Below are 21086 nucleotides of genomic sequence, written 5' to 3'. Positions count from 1 at the left end.
CCATGTTTCAAGATCAATAGTTGGGGACCAACGCTACACACCGTAGTTACCCTGGATCAGAAAACATCCATATATCATGATGCGAGCAGGAGGAACAAAAACAACCTTTTCCTGTATAGTGCAATCTGTTGAGATGCTGCTGGAAGAAAGTGGATCCTGTAAATTTCAAACTTTTACAGACCTGAATGAAGACACCACCACATAAATAGTTATGGAACTGGATTTATTTGCTTGAATGAATGGAGCAATCACAGTCGACTAACTGAATCAGGAAAGGCCTCTTCAATAGTTCACCTTTTAAAAGGAGTCGATAATGACCTAAAAGGAGGAAATCAACAGCAGAGTTGCAGAGAAGTCAACATTTATTAAAAAATGTGCCGTTTACATATAGAGAATGGGTGCAAACAGAGCAGAAAGACTTTTACAATAATCCTAACTTCAGCTCCCGACTAAACCTTTCACACAATGAAAAGAAAGAAAAAAAAACCCGCCAAGCATACTTTCCTTCAGTTAGAAGACAACACAGTTGTCTCAGAAAACCATTCATCTCTCTGTTCCACAAATGGGTGAAGAAAATATCCCCATGGCAACTTTAAAGTACGTGCTGAAAACAAAGCAGTCTCACACAATCAGCTTTTGTTCACCGTAAAACCCATTTTAATATACTTTTTGAAACACTTAAATAACATGAAACTAATTGTAATTATTCCGTCGTGATGGACACAGGATCACAGGTGGCTTTAGTCAGTGAAAGTCTCGATGCAGCGGTACGCGTCCCGTTTCTCCAGCAACAGCGCCATGGCCACCGCAACCTCAAAAGTTGATGGCTTTTCCGAAGGACGCCGCCAGGTTGGCTTCTCTGAAAGCCTCCGACACCGTCTGCAGGACAAGGGCAGAACAGGCAGAACGATGAGCAGGAGGTAAAAATGGTGACCTTACAACAACTACAGCTACTGTACATTTCCATTAACTATAAAAATGTGCACATTGAAATTACAAAAAATATATTTGCTTAATGGAAACACACCAATTTTGAAAAAGAAAACTGGGTTAGGATGAGGTGGTTTTTCAGCCATAGCAAAACACTTTTGTCACATCGCACAAGTCATGTGGTCAACAGCAGGATGTTACTACTGGAGAAAAAGCCAAAGAAAACAGGATGCTGTTGAAGGACGATGGATTTTGTTTTTTTTCCTCACAGCATCACACAGTTCAGAAATAGTTGTTTCATTCCAACCTGTTGAATCCATAACTCTTCTGTAAAATCGCCGACTACAATTTCCCCAAACGCCTCATAAGTAGGCTTGTTGCTCCAACTAAAGCTTATGCATCTGTGACTTTAATTTCATTTCTCATCTAATGAAAACACTTCAATTGTAAAATTGTGTTTTTTCAACATTAGCAAAATATAGGCAAAGATTGGCACATATTTGTAATGGAGACCCAGCTACAGACACTACAGAGGGCAAGAATAACGAACATGAGTGAAGGAATACATGTTTTAGTTTAGTAATAAATACCTTTGAATTGTTGAATTATTCAGATATCAACTTGTGTAGCAAGTCTGATGAAATTTAGCTTCTAATCATTAGTAACCAGTTTGGAAGGAAGCCAGGCTGATAGCATAGCATCACTAACCAGTGGTAACCAGGGATCACCACTTTGCCAAAACTTAGGCCTCACCAGCTTTCCTCAGTTTCTTATGCCAACCCTCTAGCATTAAAAAACATTTTCACTTTCTTACTTAATGCACCAAATTATGCTAGGCAAATTAACTATCAATATTTACCTCATGATATTTCTCTCTATATATACTCACATCTTCTGTTGAATCTTGTTGGATGTTCTAATGGGTAACAGAACAAACCCAAACTTCCTAGCGCCTTATCAACTACATTTTGAAAAATAACTTTAAACCAGTGAAAGTTGGCATAAGAAATTTGGTCAATTTTCACATTAAAGCTGGTAACCGTTCTATCCTTAAAGGGGTGGTATTGTATATTTTTCCAGCCACATAGTGCCATTTTAAAGTAAGGCTAAATCAAATAAGTTATCTTCAGTTGTTGTAAAAATGCTGCCTACATAAAACTTGTGACTTTGTAATTTGATGCCTTGAAATTGGGCCTCTGTCTCTTTAAAACGCTCTTTCCGATACTCTGCTTTCAGCATGTCATCACGACAACGCTCCTCATGATGCCGTTAGCAACCAGTCTTAGGAGGTACGTCTTCGATGAGGGAAATGGGTAAAAAACTTTACGGCTTAAAATGATACAAAATAATTTTCCATGGATTTTGAAAATTTAAAATAGATTAAAACGAATGTGTAAACCATTATTCTTATTGGTCTGTATGCCTGCAGGTTTCCTGCTACTGGGATGAAACCAAGCCCTGGAGTTAAAGTGAGCGAGGAGAAGAGAACGTACTGGATGTGCGTGGCAGACCCGAGCGACGTCCTCACAGGAAGCTCCGTACTCCATGGCCAGAGCAGCTTCATTGACCATCTCTCCAGCTCCCTGCATCAAAAGACAACCATGTCATCAGACCAGGAGAGGACAGTTACAGTTTTATCATGATATTTTGCAGTACTATTGCGATAACGATAGAAGTAACAATAAGAACCATTTATCACTCCTTTGTTAGGTAACTGTACCTCTCCAGCTCTGTGCCACAGCAATTGTAGTCCCACACAAATAATTACTGCTCTTGAAAACCATTCTCATTTTGTAATACAAGTCTTTAGGACATCAGTCACACAAAGGAGTATAATTTGTGTCATTAAACTGCAACTAGTGACTGCATTTAATCATATTAAGGCTGTTATAAACTAATATTTTAGTAATCGAGTAATCTATCAATTATTCTTATGATTAATGGAATAATCGGATAGAAAAATGTTATAGAAATATTGGTAAATCTGGCATAATACCTGTGTTACCATCAGACATCAATATCAGTCCAATTTTTCAATTTTGAGCATCCCTAACAGTTACTTTTTTGTAGTTTAGAAAACTAACCTGTAACAATAATAGTTCACTTTCTAAGTCAACCAGAAGAAAAGATACAAAGATCTGAAATTATATTCAATTTAATAATAAAGAGGCAGGCTCACAAATACGCTTATAAAAAATGTCTATGATCCAGCTTTTAGTTAATGTATTCATCTTCAGTGAGTGTAATAGATGAACTCTCACCTTGCCCCCTGCCTGTCACGCTTTGGGTTTGAGAATACGGGAAATGTCGCCTGGAGTGGGGGGCTTGGGGGTTGGGGGGCAGGCGAACGAACAAACGTAAGATGGGGGTGGAAAGACGACCGGCAGACCACGGGACGAACGCAAGAACTGGGGGGAGCAGTACGGGATATTTACAGCACCTTCGTTCGTCCCACTCATAAACTCATCTACCAGCCATGTACCGCCACCACGATGCGCTCCGCAACCCGTTCGTTCAGATTGGGATGATATGAAATTTATTGTGCTGTTCGTCCGCAAAGTTGCACTTACACTGTAAGCATCAGCCGCCCGCCGTGTTCCATCTATCCACTCACTGCCGTACTCGCGCCAGTCATTCTAAGGATGCTTATTGGTCCCCCAAAAACAATGAAAACCCAGGCATTATCATCAATCAATAAAATCCCCGCAAGCCGAACATGAAAATCGAACATTATGCCACTAACACTTAGCTATCGTCAACAACTCAGAGGCGGAAGTCAGACCTCCGCGCAACCAAATAATCTTCCGGCCGGAACACGGTGCGCTAAATAATAAAACATAAATCTTCGAAGCTTCGAGGCAGGTAAATTTTCCTCGAGGAATTTTAAGAATTGAGGTACTCTAATCATTCGAGGAATCTTTTCAGCCCTAATATATATATATCTATATATATATATATATGCAGTACAGACCAAAAGTTTGGACACACCTTCTAATTCAATGGGTTTTCTTTATTTTCATGAGGCAAGAAATCCCACTTATTAACCTGACAGGACACACCTATGAAGTGAAAACCATTTCAGGTGACGACCTCTTGAAGCTCATCAAGAAAATGCAGAGTGTGTGCAAAGCAGTAATCACAGCAAAAGGTTGCTACTTTGAAGAAACTAGAATATAAGGGCTATTTTCAGTTGTTTTACACTTTTTTGTTTAGTGCATATTTCCACATGTGTTATTCATAGTTTTGATGCCTTCAGTGTGAATCTACAATGTCAATAGTCATGAAAATAAAGGAAACTCTTTGAATTAAAAGGTGTGTTCAAACCTTTGGTCTGTACTGTATATATATACAGTATATATTAATGTATTGATGCTTTCTTTGAACAAATGGTGGAGAAAATAGTTTAACTACAGTATCTCGGCAACACAAAGAGTTTTTTTTCTTTTTTTTTAAAACATCATTAACTGGAATTTATTGTGACAATAAATCAAAATTATTATTATGATAAGAAATTAATCAAGCTAAATGACGACATTATAAATGCCCATCCCTAGGTCAGATTACAGTGATACGATAAAGTGATACTGATCTTGAATGTCTGACTTCTGGGTTTTTTTATTGTCCCTTTCTACAGCGTTTCCGCTCAGTGTGAACTGTTCTCAACTCTCACCGTTCCCAGGATGTGAGCTCCAAGCATCCGATCCGTCTCCTTGTGACTCAGAATCTTCACCATGCCGTCGGTGTCTGCATTAGTCTTGGCTCGGCTGTTGGCGGCAAAAGGAAACTTGCCAACTTTGTATGGGACACCCTGGGGAAAAAAGTGACAGATTTATAATTGAATATCAATCGTTTGACAAACTGAAAACATGTTAGTGCTAATTAGCATTTTTGTCTGATGAACTATTTAGCCAGCTGTGTCCTTTGCTGTGATCTCTGACACCAAACACATTCATTCATTACTAACTCATCCATCATCTGTATGTTCTTTAAAATGTATAGATTGTTTAGCCCAAAACCTCCTGTGTGGCTCAGAACATTTTCTCTGCTGAAAATGTAAATGAATCAAACGTGAAGCTGGAGCATAATGGGATTCTGACCTCCTGTTTAATCTGCTCTTCTGTCTTCCCCACCCAGGCCACCTCAGGGTGGGTGTAGATGACAGAGGGAACACAGTTGTAGTCTATGTGCACTGCTCCACCAGCCATGCCTTCGATGCAGATGATGCCCTCGTCCTCAGCCTTGTGGGCCAACATCGGCCCGGCAATCACGTCGCCAATTGCATAAATGCTGATGGGAGAAACAGGTTGGGGTTGGTAGGGGCAAACAAAAATATTCATAACCGTTTAGGGTTTCATAACTGCATGCATTCTTTTAGCAGACTTATTTACAACACTGAATACAAACGAAGCCAACAGTGACAGAGTACTCTTGACTCACTGCAGTTTAAGTTTTTCAAAAAATTATCTGACTGGACGCAGTAAAAGAATGTTATGTTCAAGTTGTGCTATACGGAGTTAGCCTGTCAGTGAAGCTATTCAAGCCTAAAATAGCATCTCAAAGCTAAACATGTAGCAGTAGCACAGAAGTCCCAAATGCTTATGCTAAAGCCCACAGTTCACATTTCAATAAACATCCAATGACTGATCAAGAGTCCCTGAAACACTTGAACGCTGAATGGATAGAGCAGGACCTTTCACCACTCTGATGGCTGAATAACCTAAATAACAGATTAAAAACAACAAATATTTTTGTCATTGAGTTAATATGTCTATGCATTCAGTAATTTAGCTAATAAGAGCTTTTGAATTGAAAATGTTGCTTATAATTAACTGCATTTTAATTATGCATTTTAATAACTGCATAATTAAAATGCAGTTAATTAATTACAGACACTCAAATCAACTCAAACATTTTGATCAAGTCCCACCACAAATATATATAATATATAAAATGTCTGTAATTATCAGCCATAAAAGCAGTTTTAATATTGGCCCAAATTTTTATATTGGTGCAAAATAAATGCTGTTAGTCTGAATCAGATGTTCACCAGAATATAGATTATCTGTAAAATCTCATGAATTGTTCAAATATTATTTTAGACTGAAATTAAAGGAACTGCTGACCAATCCACTGATCTTAGAAGCTCAAAATACTTTCTATTAATTCTAAACTCTAATATGAATAAGTGAGTGAAATGTTCCTTCCTTGGTTGTGCGTGTTGGTCCTGTCATGGACTGGACACTGGTCCACCCCAGCTCTCATTTTCTGATTCCTGGATAAAGGCAGCTGCAGAGCATGGACTGGTGAGGTTCAGTACGTCAGCAGGAGAAGGGTCATACCCGTGTACTTTGGTCTGGAAGCGGTTGTTGACCGGTATGCGACCTCTGTTGTCCAACTCAATGCCGACGCTCTCCAGACCCAGGTTCTGGGTGAATGGCCTTCTGCCGATGCAGACCAGCAGAACGTCACATGTCAGCGTCTCGTTCTTCCCGCCAGCCGCCGCCTCCACTCTGCAACGTCAAACCCTCACATTTACAAACTGTCCAACTCTCAAAGCGTGTTCTTCTTCTCCTCGCCAACTCACGCCACGTCTATCTTGCCGTCGGGCCTCTTGGTGGCCCCCAGGACTTTGGTGCTCAGCTTGAACTTAAGGCCCTGCTTCTGCAGGATGCGCTGGAAGTTCTTGGAGATTTCCATGTCGATGCCCATGCCGCCCACGTGGCCCAGGAACTCCACTGCCGTCACCGTGGAACCCAGACGCTGCCACACCGAGCCCTGCAACAGGACAGACATGTTGGTGATAAAAACAAACAAAATAAGAAAACAGCTGAACTTGAGCCAGGGAATGCACATCAGGCTGAAGTATTGCTAACCAGCTCCACTCCTATAACTCCGGCTCCGATGACAATCAGTTCCTCTGGCACTTTGTTTAGGGACAGAGCTCCAGTCGATGACACGATGGACTCCTCATCTATCTAATAAAACACAATAAATGCTCTTAAGAATGAGAAACTTTAAAAGCTCCTTGCAGTTATAAATAAGTGAAAGTGGATTAGAGTTAAGATGGTACCTGGATGCCAGGGAAGGGGGTGACCTCTGACCCTGTAGCGATTAGGATGTTCTTAGTGTTAATAACCTGCTGGGAGCCGTCTGCTGCCGTGGCAGTCACCTGATTTTTACCGGTTATTTTACCAAAACCGTTAACATGGGTTACCTGAGCAAAGTAAAGAAAAAAAACAGAGTAAAGAAAAAGATGAAGTTTTAAAAAAATATCTGAGCTTTTAAAATGATAAGTAAAGCAACATGAAGTCAGACTGACTTTGTTCTGTTTGAACAGATGTGCAATTCCTCCAGTCAGGGCTTTGACTGCGCCATTCTTCTGAGCCATCATCTTCTCCAGGTTTAACGAGATTCCAGAGACTGACAGAGACGATGAGAAACAACCGTCTGTGTTTATGAGACCGTTACAGTCACACCCAAATTTTTTTAAAATGGATTCTACCGAGACTGACTTATCAGAATAACAGTACATTTTGAAGGGGGTGATATCATGCATTTTCCAGACACATATTGCCATTTTATACCACAATCAACTAACTATGTCACCTTCAGTTGTTATGAAAATTATGTATATACAAATGACTTCAAAGAAATTGGACTTTGCAATTTGACACCTTGAAATTGGCCTCTGTCTCTTTTAAGAAGCTCCTAATCTTTCCGACATGCTGTCTTCAGCACACGATCACAACGCACCACAAAATGAAGAAGAAAGAAATAAAACAAAAAGCATTGACTACTGTTTAGAACTAGCTTCTGCATGGACACATTCAGATTCATAAGTGCATATTATTTTAATCTCTATTCTTTACATTCAGCTTACTTTCAATGCCTCTGCTTTCAAAGTCTTTGCCGTGTGCCATCTTGTACAAGTGGGAGTTGTTTAACAGAGCCTAAAGAATCAAAAACAGGAACACAGAATTAGAAAAAAAAACTATTGATTTAATACAGCTTAGCTAATTTATGTGGCATAAAATTACAAAATGCATCTTAATTTATCTAATCACACAAGCCAGTCCAATTAGTTTGTGCACTCAGCAAGAAATTTGTATTCAATTCCACTTTGTTCTCAATGTGAAGAAATTATATATATACACTACCAATAGACCCACCGGTAGATGGAAGCATTCGGAAAAGCCAAAAACTACGTACCTCAAGCAAGTGCAATTTTTTTTTTTTTATTGAATAAGTTATGTCAAATTTTGCCATTTCTGTAAACCTGTTCTGATGTAATACTTTCAAATAGATGTAAAAAAAAGAAGAAACACACAACTGAAGGACCTAACAATTCTACAGCCTGCTGTTTCTCTTTTCGCATAGAGCTTCACTGCTGCATCTCCAGTCCCGTTTGTTGTCTATATGAAAACAAAAATATCCACAGTCCTCCTTCACTTTAGCTTCTTCTCCATGATGTAAATGATGTGTATAATTATTCTTGTTTTCTTAAAATGTACAATCATCTGTTTTATTTGCATTCCAGAGCAGATGACCACTTCAATAGCGTTCTATAAACAGCCTGTCAGTTTGCTGTACTCAGCTTCATTCGACTACTATTTTACAGAAATGTTCTGAGGTTTTCTGTAAACAACAAAACAGAGAATGATCACATCACCATGATAACAGTAAAAATGTTTCATATCATGTCCTTTTTAAAACGTCTCTCCAGCTCTGCTGTAGTCCCAGGATGACCCGCGTTGGAACAAAATATTCTGCTCTGTATGTAATCTACACTTATTTCATTTCACTGGAGGAATGGAACTGCAACCTGAAGCAAGACACAAACTATATTCTACTTCCTGAAATACAGGAAGTGAAATATAGTTCGTGTCTTGCAATATATTTCATGAAGTGCTTTAAATTTTTTTACATAGATTAGATCTGATTCAATTTTATTTTCCCTACAATATTTTTGTTTCAATTTTCTATTGGTACATGATTATGACAATCTCTCATAATCATAGGAGTTCATCTTCCTAATTTACTTTCTATTTAATTTCATAGTAGTCAAGTTTTTGTCCATTAAAAAAATGACATTGATTAAAATGTCATTTTTGTTTGAGTTAAAATGAACGAGCCCTTTCTTCTGTTTCTTTCCAGTTCTATATTATATTTGCATTTAGAATATTGGGAATTATATTGACATTTTTAAGCTGAAGTGATCGATCTTGAAGAGACTTGTCGTTACCTTTGAGGGGATGCAGCCCACATTGAGACAGGTGCCACCCAATGTGGAATTCTTCTCCACACACACCGTCTGTCAAAGGAATCAAAAAGTTTTTAAAACAAAAAAAATGCATTTATTCACTTAAAACCCACATCTTCAACAAAAACATTTACTTACTCTAGGTGATAAGAGATTTGATTAACCACTAACTTGTCCAGGAGCCTGCTCACCTTGAAGCCAAGCTGTGCTGCTTTGATGGCTGCGACGTAACCACCTGGACCGGAGCCGACCACAGTGACGTCTGCATCGACTGCACACAGCAAACGAAGGAACAATTACTCCCAGCAGAACAGAAAGAATATAGAACATGTTTCTTTAGTACATTAAAATAGGATATCTCTGTCGGGTCTAGGCTTGTCATGACAACACATTTTTCTGGACAGTAAATTGTCCTGGAAGTTATTGTGACTAAACAATAATAATGTTTTGAGACAATTTTCAAGTAATTTAATGATAATGGCATAATAATGTATGAACACATTCTCAAAGATCAATAAACTTTCAATTCTAATGATCATTTAACAGTGGAAATGGAAGACATTTTGAATATCCAAAATAAATAAAACAATATGAATTATGAAGTCTCTGTAATCTAAATTGTCCTTCATAAAAGGAGCTGATTGAGACCGAAGCCCCAGATTAAATACTTTTATCATCCAGTTTTTGGGAGAAGGAGAAAAAAATGATAAATCATTCAACAGGAAATTGTTGAATTTTGTTTTTATTTATTATGCAATTAATTGATTTATTGAGGCAGGCCTAATTAGGCCTTTAAGTGGTTTGTGTCACTTAAATTTGGACACAAAAGTAGATTTATTTTTATTTGACCAAGACTTTTATTCTGCTTGCACCACTGTCTAATAAGGTGATAAAGATCTATTAAACAGCCAGTTCCTCGATCATCTTATCTTTGCATTAGAATGACAGCAAAATCCAGTTTTATAGAAAGCTTCACATACCTTCTATAAAATTATATCATGAGGCATCTTAATTAGTGATGCCCCATGGCCCAAGGCTAGGAAAAATATTTGTAATGAAGCACATTATAGATCCAAAATAAATTTGGAATTTGCTAAAAAACCAGCAGATGAAAGCTTTCTAAAACCGCTGGCTGGACCTGACCACAGGCCCCTGCTTAGTGCATCTCCAACAATCATGCGTCTCAAAGATCTTTTGTTTACTAAAAATGGCAAAAAGAACTTACTTTCTGCTTTATCTGCATATGTTCTGACAGACAAAGCCGTGGCTCCATGGAGCTTGAAAGGTATGTGTTGACTTCGCTGTTGAGCAAATCAAACTAAAGGTTAAAAACACCATAAATGAGAATACCGTTGTTTTCAGACCATTTTCAAGCAATACAATGGTAATGGCATAGTGATGCAAATATACCCCCTCAAGGACCAATAAAGTTTAATTTTATTTTATGAACATTTAACACTAGAACCTTAAGAAATTTTAAATATCCACAATAAGTAAATAAAACAAATAAAATGTACACTGAAGCCTCGGTGAACTAAACTGTCCTTCAAAATGAAGGGCTAGTTGAGACCAAAGAACCAGACTGTGTAACTGAATCTGTGTAACTGTGCATGTAGAACTGAATCTGTCAAAATATGTCTCTGTGGAATCAAGGTATTTATGTATACCAGGAGGATACTCAGCACTAACAGTGTTGGTTTTAAATTAGTTTCTTTTCATGTACTTCCTGTAAACTTTGTTTCTGTGTCCATTTCTGTTACTTGGTATTTTCTCCATAACACCACCTTGTGATTAGCATCAGTCAACCTCAAACTTCACTGTCAATCAGCAGCTGTTATCACCGTTAAACTGTTTAGTTCTAAGATGACTGTTTATTGACAGAGTTTATCTAAATTACAATAAAGACATTATGACAACATTCAGAACTCAACATAGCAAACTTAGAACTAACAGCTGTAAAGAGAAGACAGAACCAGCATGGCCAAAATGTTGAAACATTGTCTCATCTTGTAAGTCTAAGGTATGATTACACCACAATTGTAAAAATAAAAAGATAAAATAAAATAACATAAAATGCTTAATTAGTAAAATAAACTGATGAATAGACCAGAATTATAGTTTCGTAGATATTTCACATATGCCAAGACAGCGAACCACAAATGGGGTACGTTAATAACATTTGCCAAAGTATACAAAAACTGATTATATCTTTATCATGGCATCTGTTACTGGGGGGGTGGAGGAAGGCTGTCCTCAAAGTTTATGCTTTAGAACCAGGGATAATTGGTACATAACTATTAAGTCTGTCTTAATAGTTCATTTAGCATTTATCATGCTAGATTGATGTGAATAGTACTGAATGACATAGTAAGCATTCATGCTGGTACTGTGTACATTTCAACACAGTTGCAGGGGTGGGGGTGACTCGTAAACAAAAATAATAGCCTGCTGTTATTTTACATTTCAATCTTGCATGAAAACAAGCCATAGTCTGCAAGAATGGCGATATTAAATAACTCATTACCAAACTTCCAGAATATTAAATCTTTCCAGTGGAAGCCAGAAATATGACTTGTACACACCACTTTACCGGAGAAAGTCTGTTAGCAGAGCAGCTAGCCACCCTCAGGCCGCTAGTCCAAACAAATGCCTCCTGTATAAGTCCGAATGCTGCGGCAGCCGCTTGGTGTACATTCTAACAGAAACCATGCTTATCCTTACCGTGGCGAGAGAACGGTATAGCTGTGTACAGCTCTGCATTTTGTCTGTGTCCCTGACAGAGAGGAAGTAACCTACAAGAAGGTTAGCCGAGCAAGGAAGGACTTATGGAATTCTTCTTCTTTCTAAGGACGCTGGCAAACGACTACCAGGTCGAATTACTGCCACCCTGTGTATCGGAGTGCGAACTCCGATCTGCTCACAATCACAGAAGTAAACTCAAATGTATACCTTTCTTCAAGATGAATACCAAGAAAAAAACACACACACAGAAAAATTTATTAATTAAAATACGTTTTAAGTTGCATATGCAAAGACACACAAAAGCACACAACACAACCTCTGATTTCACACTAACCGTCTTGAATGTTTTTGAGCTTTTAATAGGATTAAAGTAAATCTTCTCAGGATTTCAGCTGCAGCCCTCTGCCATGTTCTTCTTCATCTTTCACAGACTGTTGAGTGAAGCTGAACATTTCTCTGGACAAATGAAACTCTAAGACAAAGGTAAAACTTTTCTCCATGCACTTCAGCACACTTAGGATTGAATTAAAAATGTTAAAAAAATGTTTGTAGACATGTTTATTAAATTTGGTAAGCATTTAGAAAAGCCTGATGACAATGCAATGCGTTTCTGCACTTCTGATTCACAGTTCAGGTAAATGGAGGAGATATTTTATAGAAATTAGATATGTGAAAATCTAAAGAAATCAACCAACATATCAGAAACAGAAAAACATCAACCTCCACAATTCTGGTTTTCTTCAGGTAGGAACACAATGGACCATCATTCTGCTCAGGAAGGAGACGGGTTCTGTGTTAGAGACAAAGGTGTTTTGGTGTGAAATGTATCAACCCCAACCGTATTCCTACACCGTGAAGACTCACTGCATTCTTTGTGATATTCTGCTTCCACAATGCAATTTTATTAAGTTAGCAACACCAATACTTGACATAATCTTGGAAAAATAAACAGTAAAGAAACTTTTTCTGATAATTACCTAATTTTAACCACTCCTGGAAACATCAATAAATCAATCAATCAATCAAAATTTATATGTATAGCACATTTCAGCAGCAAGGCATTTCAAAGTGCTTTACATCATTACAAACACAGAAACAGAATGCAATATAGAATCAATAATCAAAACACAGCATTAAGTCAAGTTCCATCAATAAATTTGTAATTGATTACATTTCAAATACAATTCTAAACAGGTGAGTTTTTAGTCGTGATTTAAAAGAAGTCAGTGTTTCAGATGTTTTACAGTTTTCTGGAAGTTTGTTCCAAATTTGTGGTGCATAGATGCTGAAAGCTGCTTCTCCTCGTTTGGTTCTGGTTCTGGGGATGCAGAGCAGACCAGAACCGGAAGACCTGAGAGATCTGGAGGGTTGATACAACAACAGCAGATCTTTAATGTATTGTGGTGCTAAGCCGTTCAGTGATTTGTAAACTAACAGCAGTATTTTAAAGTCTATTCTTTGAGCTACAGGGAGCCAGTGTAGGTCTTTAAAACTGGTGTTATGTGCTCTATCTTGCTGGTTTTAGTGAGAACGCCAGCAGCAGCATTCTGCATCAGCTGCAGCTGTTTGATTGATTTGTTGGACAGACCTGTGAAGACGCTGTTGCAATAATCTATGCGACTGAAGATGAACACATGGATGAGTTTCTCTAGATCTGGCTGAGACATTAGTCCTTTAATCCTGGAAATGTTCTTCAGGTGATAGAAGGCCGACTTTGTAACTGTCTTTATGTGGCTCTGGAGGTTCAGGTCAGAGTCCATCACTACTCCCAGGTTTCGGGCTGATCGCTGGTTTTCAGTTGTAATAACTGTTGTCAAACAGTTTTATTGAGGAATCAGACACGAGAATTGAAACATCAACAATATACAATTGTCCTCTTTTTGATGTGAACATAAAACATAAAAATAATACAAAACCAAAACAAAACAAAAGTGATATAAATAAACAAGGACATTCTCAAGACCCACCCACCTCCCCTTTCCCTGGGACTTGCATCTTATCACACTGAGAATCAAATCAAATTCTCTTCAAATAGAGTTATCAATATATTGCTGAAGGGGTCGCCAAGTTCTGTTGAATCGCTTTAAGTTTTTACTTTAATCCTATTAAAAACACATTATTTCCAGATGAGAGAGCCTTAACAGTTCCTCCAGCCACAATTTAACCGATGGAACCTCTGATTTTTTCCAGAACATCAATACTAGCTTTTTCCCTATGATAAAGGCACAAGACAATAATTGTCGTTGGAATTTATTAAATTGAGAAAGCTGAACAGAAACTCCGAGTACAATCAGAAGTGGGTCCAGCCTCAACTCTGTACGAAACATATCTGATAAAGTTTTGAATATGCCAGACCAAAATGGGGTTAATTTTGTACACAAAGAGTAAGAATGGAGAAGTGTTGCTTCTGCAGTATGGCATTTGTCACACAGTGGGGATGTGTTAGGGGAAATTTTATGTAACTTCACCTTACAGTAATGAAGCCTGTGAATGATTTTAAATTGAATAAGACAGTGTCTAGAATTGGCAGAACACTTATGAATATTCTCTAGCGCAGCCTTCCAGAGTTCGTCACTTATCTCCGTTCCTAATTCCTGCTCCCAGCCTGTTCTAAGGCCCTGCATGGACGGCGAGGATCTGGATAGTAACAGATTGTAAATCTGGGAGATTAGATGTCCTTCCCCACCACCCACCTTAAAGAGTTCATCAAATTCATTAGGTATTATATTCTCTAAAGTGCGCATGTGTTTTTTGACATATGCTCTGACCAGTAAGTATCTAAAATGACTGTGTTTATGGAGACCAAATTTGGCCTGAAGTTGAGAGAAAGAGGCAAAATTACCACCCACCAACAGGTCACCAATAGTCCTGATGCCTAAATCTTTCCATTGTGTATAACCTGAATCTAAAGTGGAAGGGACAAGTGGGGGATTCTTTGCTATTGGTAATAAGGTAGATATAGATTCAATACCAAACTGGGATTTTAATGTTTCCAAATACGTATAGTACTGTGGATGATGCGGTTATTGTTGTATGCCAAGGTATCTATACTTGTTGGTGACAGAATAAGAGCACCAATTTCATGAGGACTGCAGTCTTCCTTTTCCATTGTGATCCAATTGGATTGTGTAAAATTGCGATCTAGCCGAATTGTAATAATGCGAAGAGTACAAGAGTAATAGTAAAATGAAAAATTTGGGTGGGCCAGTCCACCCTCCAATTTAGTCTTGCAAAGGTGAGCATTACTAATTCGGTGCGTTTTATAGTCCCATAGAAATGGAACGATTATAGAATCAAGTTTCTTAAAAAAATTCTTAGGTAAAAAGATGGGGATATTTTGAAACAGATAAAGGATCTGAGGGAGAAAAACCATTTTTATTGCATTAATTCTTCCTACCAGGCAGGGAAATGGGGAGAGATCTCCAAAACTGAATGTTATTTTGCAGCTTCACCACAAGGGGGGTAGAAATTAGCTCCAAAAAGTGAATTAAAGTCCCTAGTAATCTCTATTCCAAGGTGAACTTATTATTAGCAATTCTAAATGGCATACTTTCCAAGATTGAAGAGTCTTTGAGCTTAATTGGCATCAGTTCACTCTTAGACCATTTGATCCTATAACCCGAAAACCTGCCAAACTGAGATTGTATCTAGGAGCTTTGGTATAGTACACTGAAGATTGGTTATGAACAATAGGATATCATCCGCATATAAGGAAATTTTATTTATAGTCCCTTTGGTAATCTATCCCTGTATAAGGGGGTTGGCACAAATTGATTGTGCAATGGGTTCTAGGGCTAAGGCAAAAAGTAAGGGTGAGAGCGAGCAGCCCTGTCTGGTGCCCCTATGTACTTGAAATGCAGGAGATAGTGTCTTATTAGTGACAATTCTAGCACAAGGTTTATGATAAAGGATTTTTAACTATTTTTCGAAGTGTTCACCAAGATCATATCTTCTCAGGGTTGTAAAAAGGTAGGGCCATTCTATTTGGTCAAAGGCCTTTTCCGCATCGAGGGAAAGAACAGCCAAATCAGAAGTTTCCTCCCTCCAAGAGTAGATCACATTATAAAGACGTCGCAAATTAAAGAAAGAGTGTCTGTTTGGTATAAAACCCGTCTGATCGGGATGAATTAATTTATCCATTAATAAAGTCAATCTATTAGCTAGAATTTTGGCTAGTATCTTTTGATCATAGGTTAGCAGTGATATTGGCCTGTAATTACCTACTTCCTCAGGATCCTTATCCTTTTTTGGTATTAGTATTATTGTGGCTTCTCTCATAGTAGGCGGTAGGATATTATCTGAGTTTGCTTGGGTGTACATTTTTAGCAAATAAGGTGATAAAAGGTCACTAAATTCTTTATAAAATTCGGATATCCATCAGAACCAGCCGTTTTCCCACTTTTTAGTGATTTAATAGCAACCTGAATATCTATGCATGAGATATTTGCATTAAGAGAGCTCTTGTCTTCCTGAGTTAAAGTTTGGAGATTACAACTATCTAAAAACTTCTGTATAATTAAATCATCTTTTACAGCATTGGATGAATACAATGATTCATAAAACTGTTTAAATCTGTGATTAATGTCTTTGTGTGAGGTTAAAATTTCCCCATTTTCTGATTTAATTTTGTTAATTGTACGGTCACTTTCCATTTTCCTTAATTGTCTAGCCAATAATTTATTAGGTTTTTCCCCAAATTCAAAATATTTCTGTTGAGTAAAAATGAAAGCTCTAGTAATGTGATCTGACAATAATTGATTATATTTGTACCTCAGTGAAAGAATATTTTTATGAGTTTCTGTAGAGGGGTGTGTAGCGTTATCCTTGTCCAGACGCCTAATTTGTTGCTTTAAATCCACCAACTCTCCACAATTCCTTTTCCTCCTTGCTGCTTGAAAAGATATAATACCTCCCCAGGCTTTCATAGTTTCCCACAGTATTGAAGGAGACGTTCCCGGAAGCTCATTCATTTAAAAAAAAAAAGTAATTTGCTCTCTGATAATCTTACAGAATTCTGGCTCCCTCAACAGATGTGGGTCTAATTTCCATGTTCTTTCTGTTGTGTTCCGGGGCTCTCTGTCCTATTGGTGGGGTTGCCTGCGCGCCGTTCTACATATTACCACCAGAAGGCGACAGGTTTCGGATGGAGCGCGGTGACGTCATTATTTTCCCCAGCTGTTCCCGATCACCTTCATCAGCGGAGCAGTCATAGGAGTGGGCCGTCAGTCCAACGTCGCCTGAGTGTTGTGCCAGTCACGGTTGCCCGAGTTCCCAGACTCACCTCTCTGCTGTTTGCAAATCTCCTCTGGACTCCACGGCTGGCGGCCGTTCCACTCCTCCGTGTCTCCGTTTCACCCGAGCCTACCTGTCCGCTCCCCGCCGCACTCCTCCGCTGTCCCTGGATCCATTAGGGACCGAGACCCCGGACAAACCCAGTTTCTCTCCACAACTCTGCGCCAACAACCACAAGTAAGATCTACCCGTTTTTTCCCCCCGAGAGTTTTCCATTCTCCCACGACCCCTGAACTAACCACCCTGCCTTTTTTTCCTCCCAGTGAACTGTTGCTACCATTACTGTTTATTCCCCTGGACCAGACCACCCCGACTCTCTCTCTTTGATTATTGTGTGATCTTTAATAAATCATTTAAAACTGATTTCACTTCTCCTGTGGTTGTGTTCTGCATTTGGGCTAACATTCAAACCCAACATGACAGAACACTCAGGCCAACCACTTAGCCCAGCAGACGCAATACGGAGAACCCTGTCTGAACAACAATCACTTTTACAAACGCACGATACTGCACTAAGGGAACTAAACAAATTGCAAACAGAAACTAATCAACAATTAACGGAGTTAAAAGACTTCCTCCAGCGTGCCTTTCCTCAGATTCAGTCTCCAGCTCCCGCACCTGTTCCAGCTCCAGTCCTCGCAGTCCAGCCTACGTTTTCCGATGTCCGACCTCCAACTCCAGAAAGATTTTCAGGTGATCTAAATAAATGTAATGGATTTCTGCTTCAATGCTCAATAATCTTCAACCATTCTCCACAAAGTTTCTCCCATGACAGCGCAAAGATTGCGTATGTTATATCCTTGTTGTCTGAACGAGCGTTATTATGGGCAGAAGCCCGTTTCCCGGACCCCGCACGGTACGGGTGCTCGTTTAATGATTTTTTAAAGGAGTTTAGACAAGTTTTCAGCCACGAATCAGACAACTCCTTTAATTCTAGGGAGTTATGGAATCTCAAGCAGGGCCACCGAACGGTAGCTGACTTTGCAGTGGATTTCCGCATCAAAGCCGCAGCAACCGGCTGGAACGCCGAGGCATTAAAAAGTGCATACTTTAATGCTCTGAACGAATCTTTAAAAGATGAACTCGCTACTCTCGACGAGCCCAAGACGTTAGAGGAACTGATAAATCTCACCATTCGTCTTGACAGTAGAATCCGGTCTCGTGCTAGAGAAAGAAGCCGAAGAAATCAGCCGGCAGAACGCCTGACTCCCACTCCGAGGGTTTCTCCTCCCCGAGCTTCCCCGGAACCCGAACCCATGCAGGTGGGACGGACTCGGTTAACTCCGGAGGAACGGCAGCGGCGCATCACTGCCCGCCTATGTATTTACTGCGGTGCCCCTGGTCATTTTCTCGCTCGTTGCCCAATCCGTTTAAACCCCCAGGTCCGCCTTTAGAGGCGAGGAGGTTGGCGGACCATTTATTAAGTAAAGATGCTCCTCGATTATTACTGCCTGCTACTTTGAACTATCAGAATTATTCAATCCCGTTGTCCGCCCTTGTGGATTCTGGCTGCGAACAGAACCTTATAGATGAATCCTTGGTAACACAAATGGCCATAGAAATCGAGCCGTTACCAGTTCCATTGCGAGTAACTGCCTTAGATGGAAAGACGCTTCCACAAATCTCCCACCAAACCAAACCACTTCACCTAATAATCTCCGGTAATCACAGGGAGTCCATTTCATTCTTTGTGTTTCCCACCTCTAACTCACCTATAATCCTCGGTTTTCGGTGGCTGCAACAGCACAATCCACAAATCAATTGGTCAGACAGGCATGTCGAATCTTGGTCCACTTCTTGCCACTCATCATGTCTCCGTTCAGCTGTTCCCCCAGGTGTCCCGCCGGCTGAACTTAAGGAGGCTGACCCCGTCGACTTGTCAATGATTCCTCATGAATACCATGATCTAGCTCCTGTTTTTAGTAAATCAAAGGCCCAGTCTCTACCTCCTTCTCGTCCCTACGATTGCTCCATAGACCTTCTACCCGGTGCTCCATTACCTTCCAGCCGTTTGTATAACATCTCCCATCCCGAAAGAAAGACCTTGGAGAAATACATTAATGAATCCTTAGCCGCTGGCATCATCCGCCCATCTTCGTCACCGCTGGGAGCAGGGTTTTTCTTCGTGGGAAAGAAAGATGGGTCATTACGTCCCTGCATCGATTACAGGGGTCTAAATAACATTACAGTTAAAAATAAATATCCTCTGCCACTATTATCAGCAGCATTCGAACCAGTTCATGGAGCAACTGTATTCTCCAAATTGGATCTAAGAAACGCTTACCACCTCCTGCGCATCCGTAAAGGGCATGAGTGGAAGACTGCTTTTAAAACGCCCATTGGACATTTTGAGTATCTTGTAATGCCATTTGGATTATCGAATGCTCCTGCCTTTTTCCAGGCGCTAATAAACAACGTTCTAAGAGACTTCTTAAACATTTTTGTGTTCGTTTATCTCGACGACATCCTGATTTTCTCTAAATCCTTAGATGAACACAAGTATCATGTCCGTCAGGTTCTACAAAGACTCCTAGAGAACAAATTATATGTGAAGGCAGAGAAGTGTGAATTCCACAAATCATCCGTGTCATTTCTGGGTTTCATTCTAGGGGGCGGACAGGTAAGGCCGACCGAGGAGAAGATTCGTGCTGTCCTAGATTGGCCAAGACCAGAGACCCGCAAACAGCTGCAACGTTTCCTAGGATTTGCCAATTTCTACCGTCGTTTCATTCGCAATTACAGTCAGACAGCCTTGCCCCTTACCGCTCTAACCTCTTCAAAGATTCCTTTCAGTTGGACCCCGAAAGCTGAAGCCGCTTTCTCTCGCCTCAAGAACCTCTTCGCTAACGCACCCATCCTCATCCAACCGGACCCCTCAAAGCAGTTCATCGTGGAGGTGGACGCCTCTGATTCAGGAGTTGGAGCAGTACTGTCCCAAATTTCATCCCAAGACAATAAGACTCACCCTTGTGCCTTTTTTTCACGCAGGTTAACACCACCCGAAAGGAACTATGATGTTGGGGACAGGGAACTACTAGCCATAAAATTAGCCCTGGAGGAGTGGAGACACTGGCTGGAGGGGGCAGAGCACCCAGTGTTGGTCTGGACCGACCATAAGAATTTGTCCTATCTACGTTCCGCAAAGAGGCTAAACCCACGACAATCACGCTGGTCACTATTCTTCTCACGATTCAACCTTTCTATCTCTTATAGACCAGGGTCTCGCAACGTAAAACCTGATGCCCTCTCCCGTCTTTACTCGCAAGACGACTCCGAGAGAGACCCCGACCATATCCTCCCTCCCAGCTGCACGGTTGCAGTGATAACCTGGGAGATGGAAGACATTATAAAACAAGCACAGCTTTCCGATCCAGCCCCTGACTCCTGTCCACCCGATAAGATCTTTGTTCCTTCCTCCGTCCGAGCCCGGTTTCTTCAGTGGATCCACGCATCCAAGTTTTCCGGTCACCCTGGCATCAGTCGCACCATCGCCCTAGTAAACCGAAAGTTCTGGTGGCCATCCGTTCACAAAGACGTCCGGGATTATGTTCAGGCGTGCACTGTTTGTTCCCGAAATAAGTCCTCCCATCAACCTCCATCTGGTCTTCTTCAACCACTTCCCATTCCGAAACGCCCATGGTCTCACATAGCTATAGACTTTGTTACCAGATTGCCACCCTCTAAAGGCATGACCACCATCCTCTCCATTGTTGACCGCTTCTCCAAAGCCTGCCATTTTATTCCCCTGCGCAAACTACCCACTGCCTTCCAAACAGCCCAACTTCTGGTTAAACATGTTTTCCGGCTCCATGGCATTCCGCAGGACATCGTATCAGACCGAGGACCACAATTAATTTCCCAG

The 21086-nt window shown here is 40.1% G+C and overlaps 1 protein-coding gene across 1 annotated transcript; it reads right to left on the bottom strand.

Annotated features, from left to right (window-relative positions):
• Positions 1–344: 344 nt before the first annotated feature.
• dld (dihydrolipoamide dehydrogenase) lies at positions 345–12031 on the bottom strand. Its single transcript, XM_023326753.1, has 14 exons — positions 11912–12031; positions 10416–10491; positions 9382–9461; positions 9173–9241; positions 7811–7880; positions 7250–7350; positions 7001–7144; positions 6804–6905; positions 6515–6705; positions 6270–6440; positions 5028–5217; positions 4601–4738; positions 2424–2513; positions 345–879 (listed from the first exon to the last, which is right to left on the bottom strand). The coding sequence occupies exons 1-14, from the start codon at positions 11948–11950 to the stop codon at positions 814–816; spliced, it is 1527 nt and encodes a 508-aa protein (XP_023182521.1). The 5' UTR covers positions 11951–12031; the 3' UTR covers positions 345–813.
• Between the last annotated feature and the right edge of the window lie 9055 nt (positions 12032–21086).

The sequence above is a fragment of the Xiphophorus maculatus genome, chromosome 2 (assembly GCF_002775205.1).
Source record: "Xiphophorus maculatus strain JP 163 A chromosome 2, X_maculatus-5.0-male, whole genome shotgun sequence".
Taxonomy (NCBI): domain Eukaryota; kingdom Metazoa; phylum Chordata; class Actinopteri; order Cyprinodontiformes; family Poeciliidae; genus Xiphophorus; species Xiphophorus maculatus.
The sequence above is the reverse complement of the archived record's forward strand: the minus strand, read 5'-3'. Positions and strand labels throughout refer to the sequence as shown.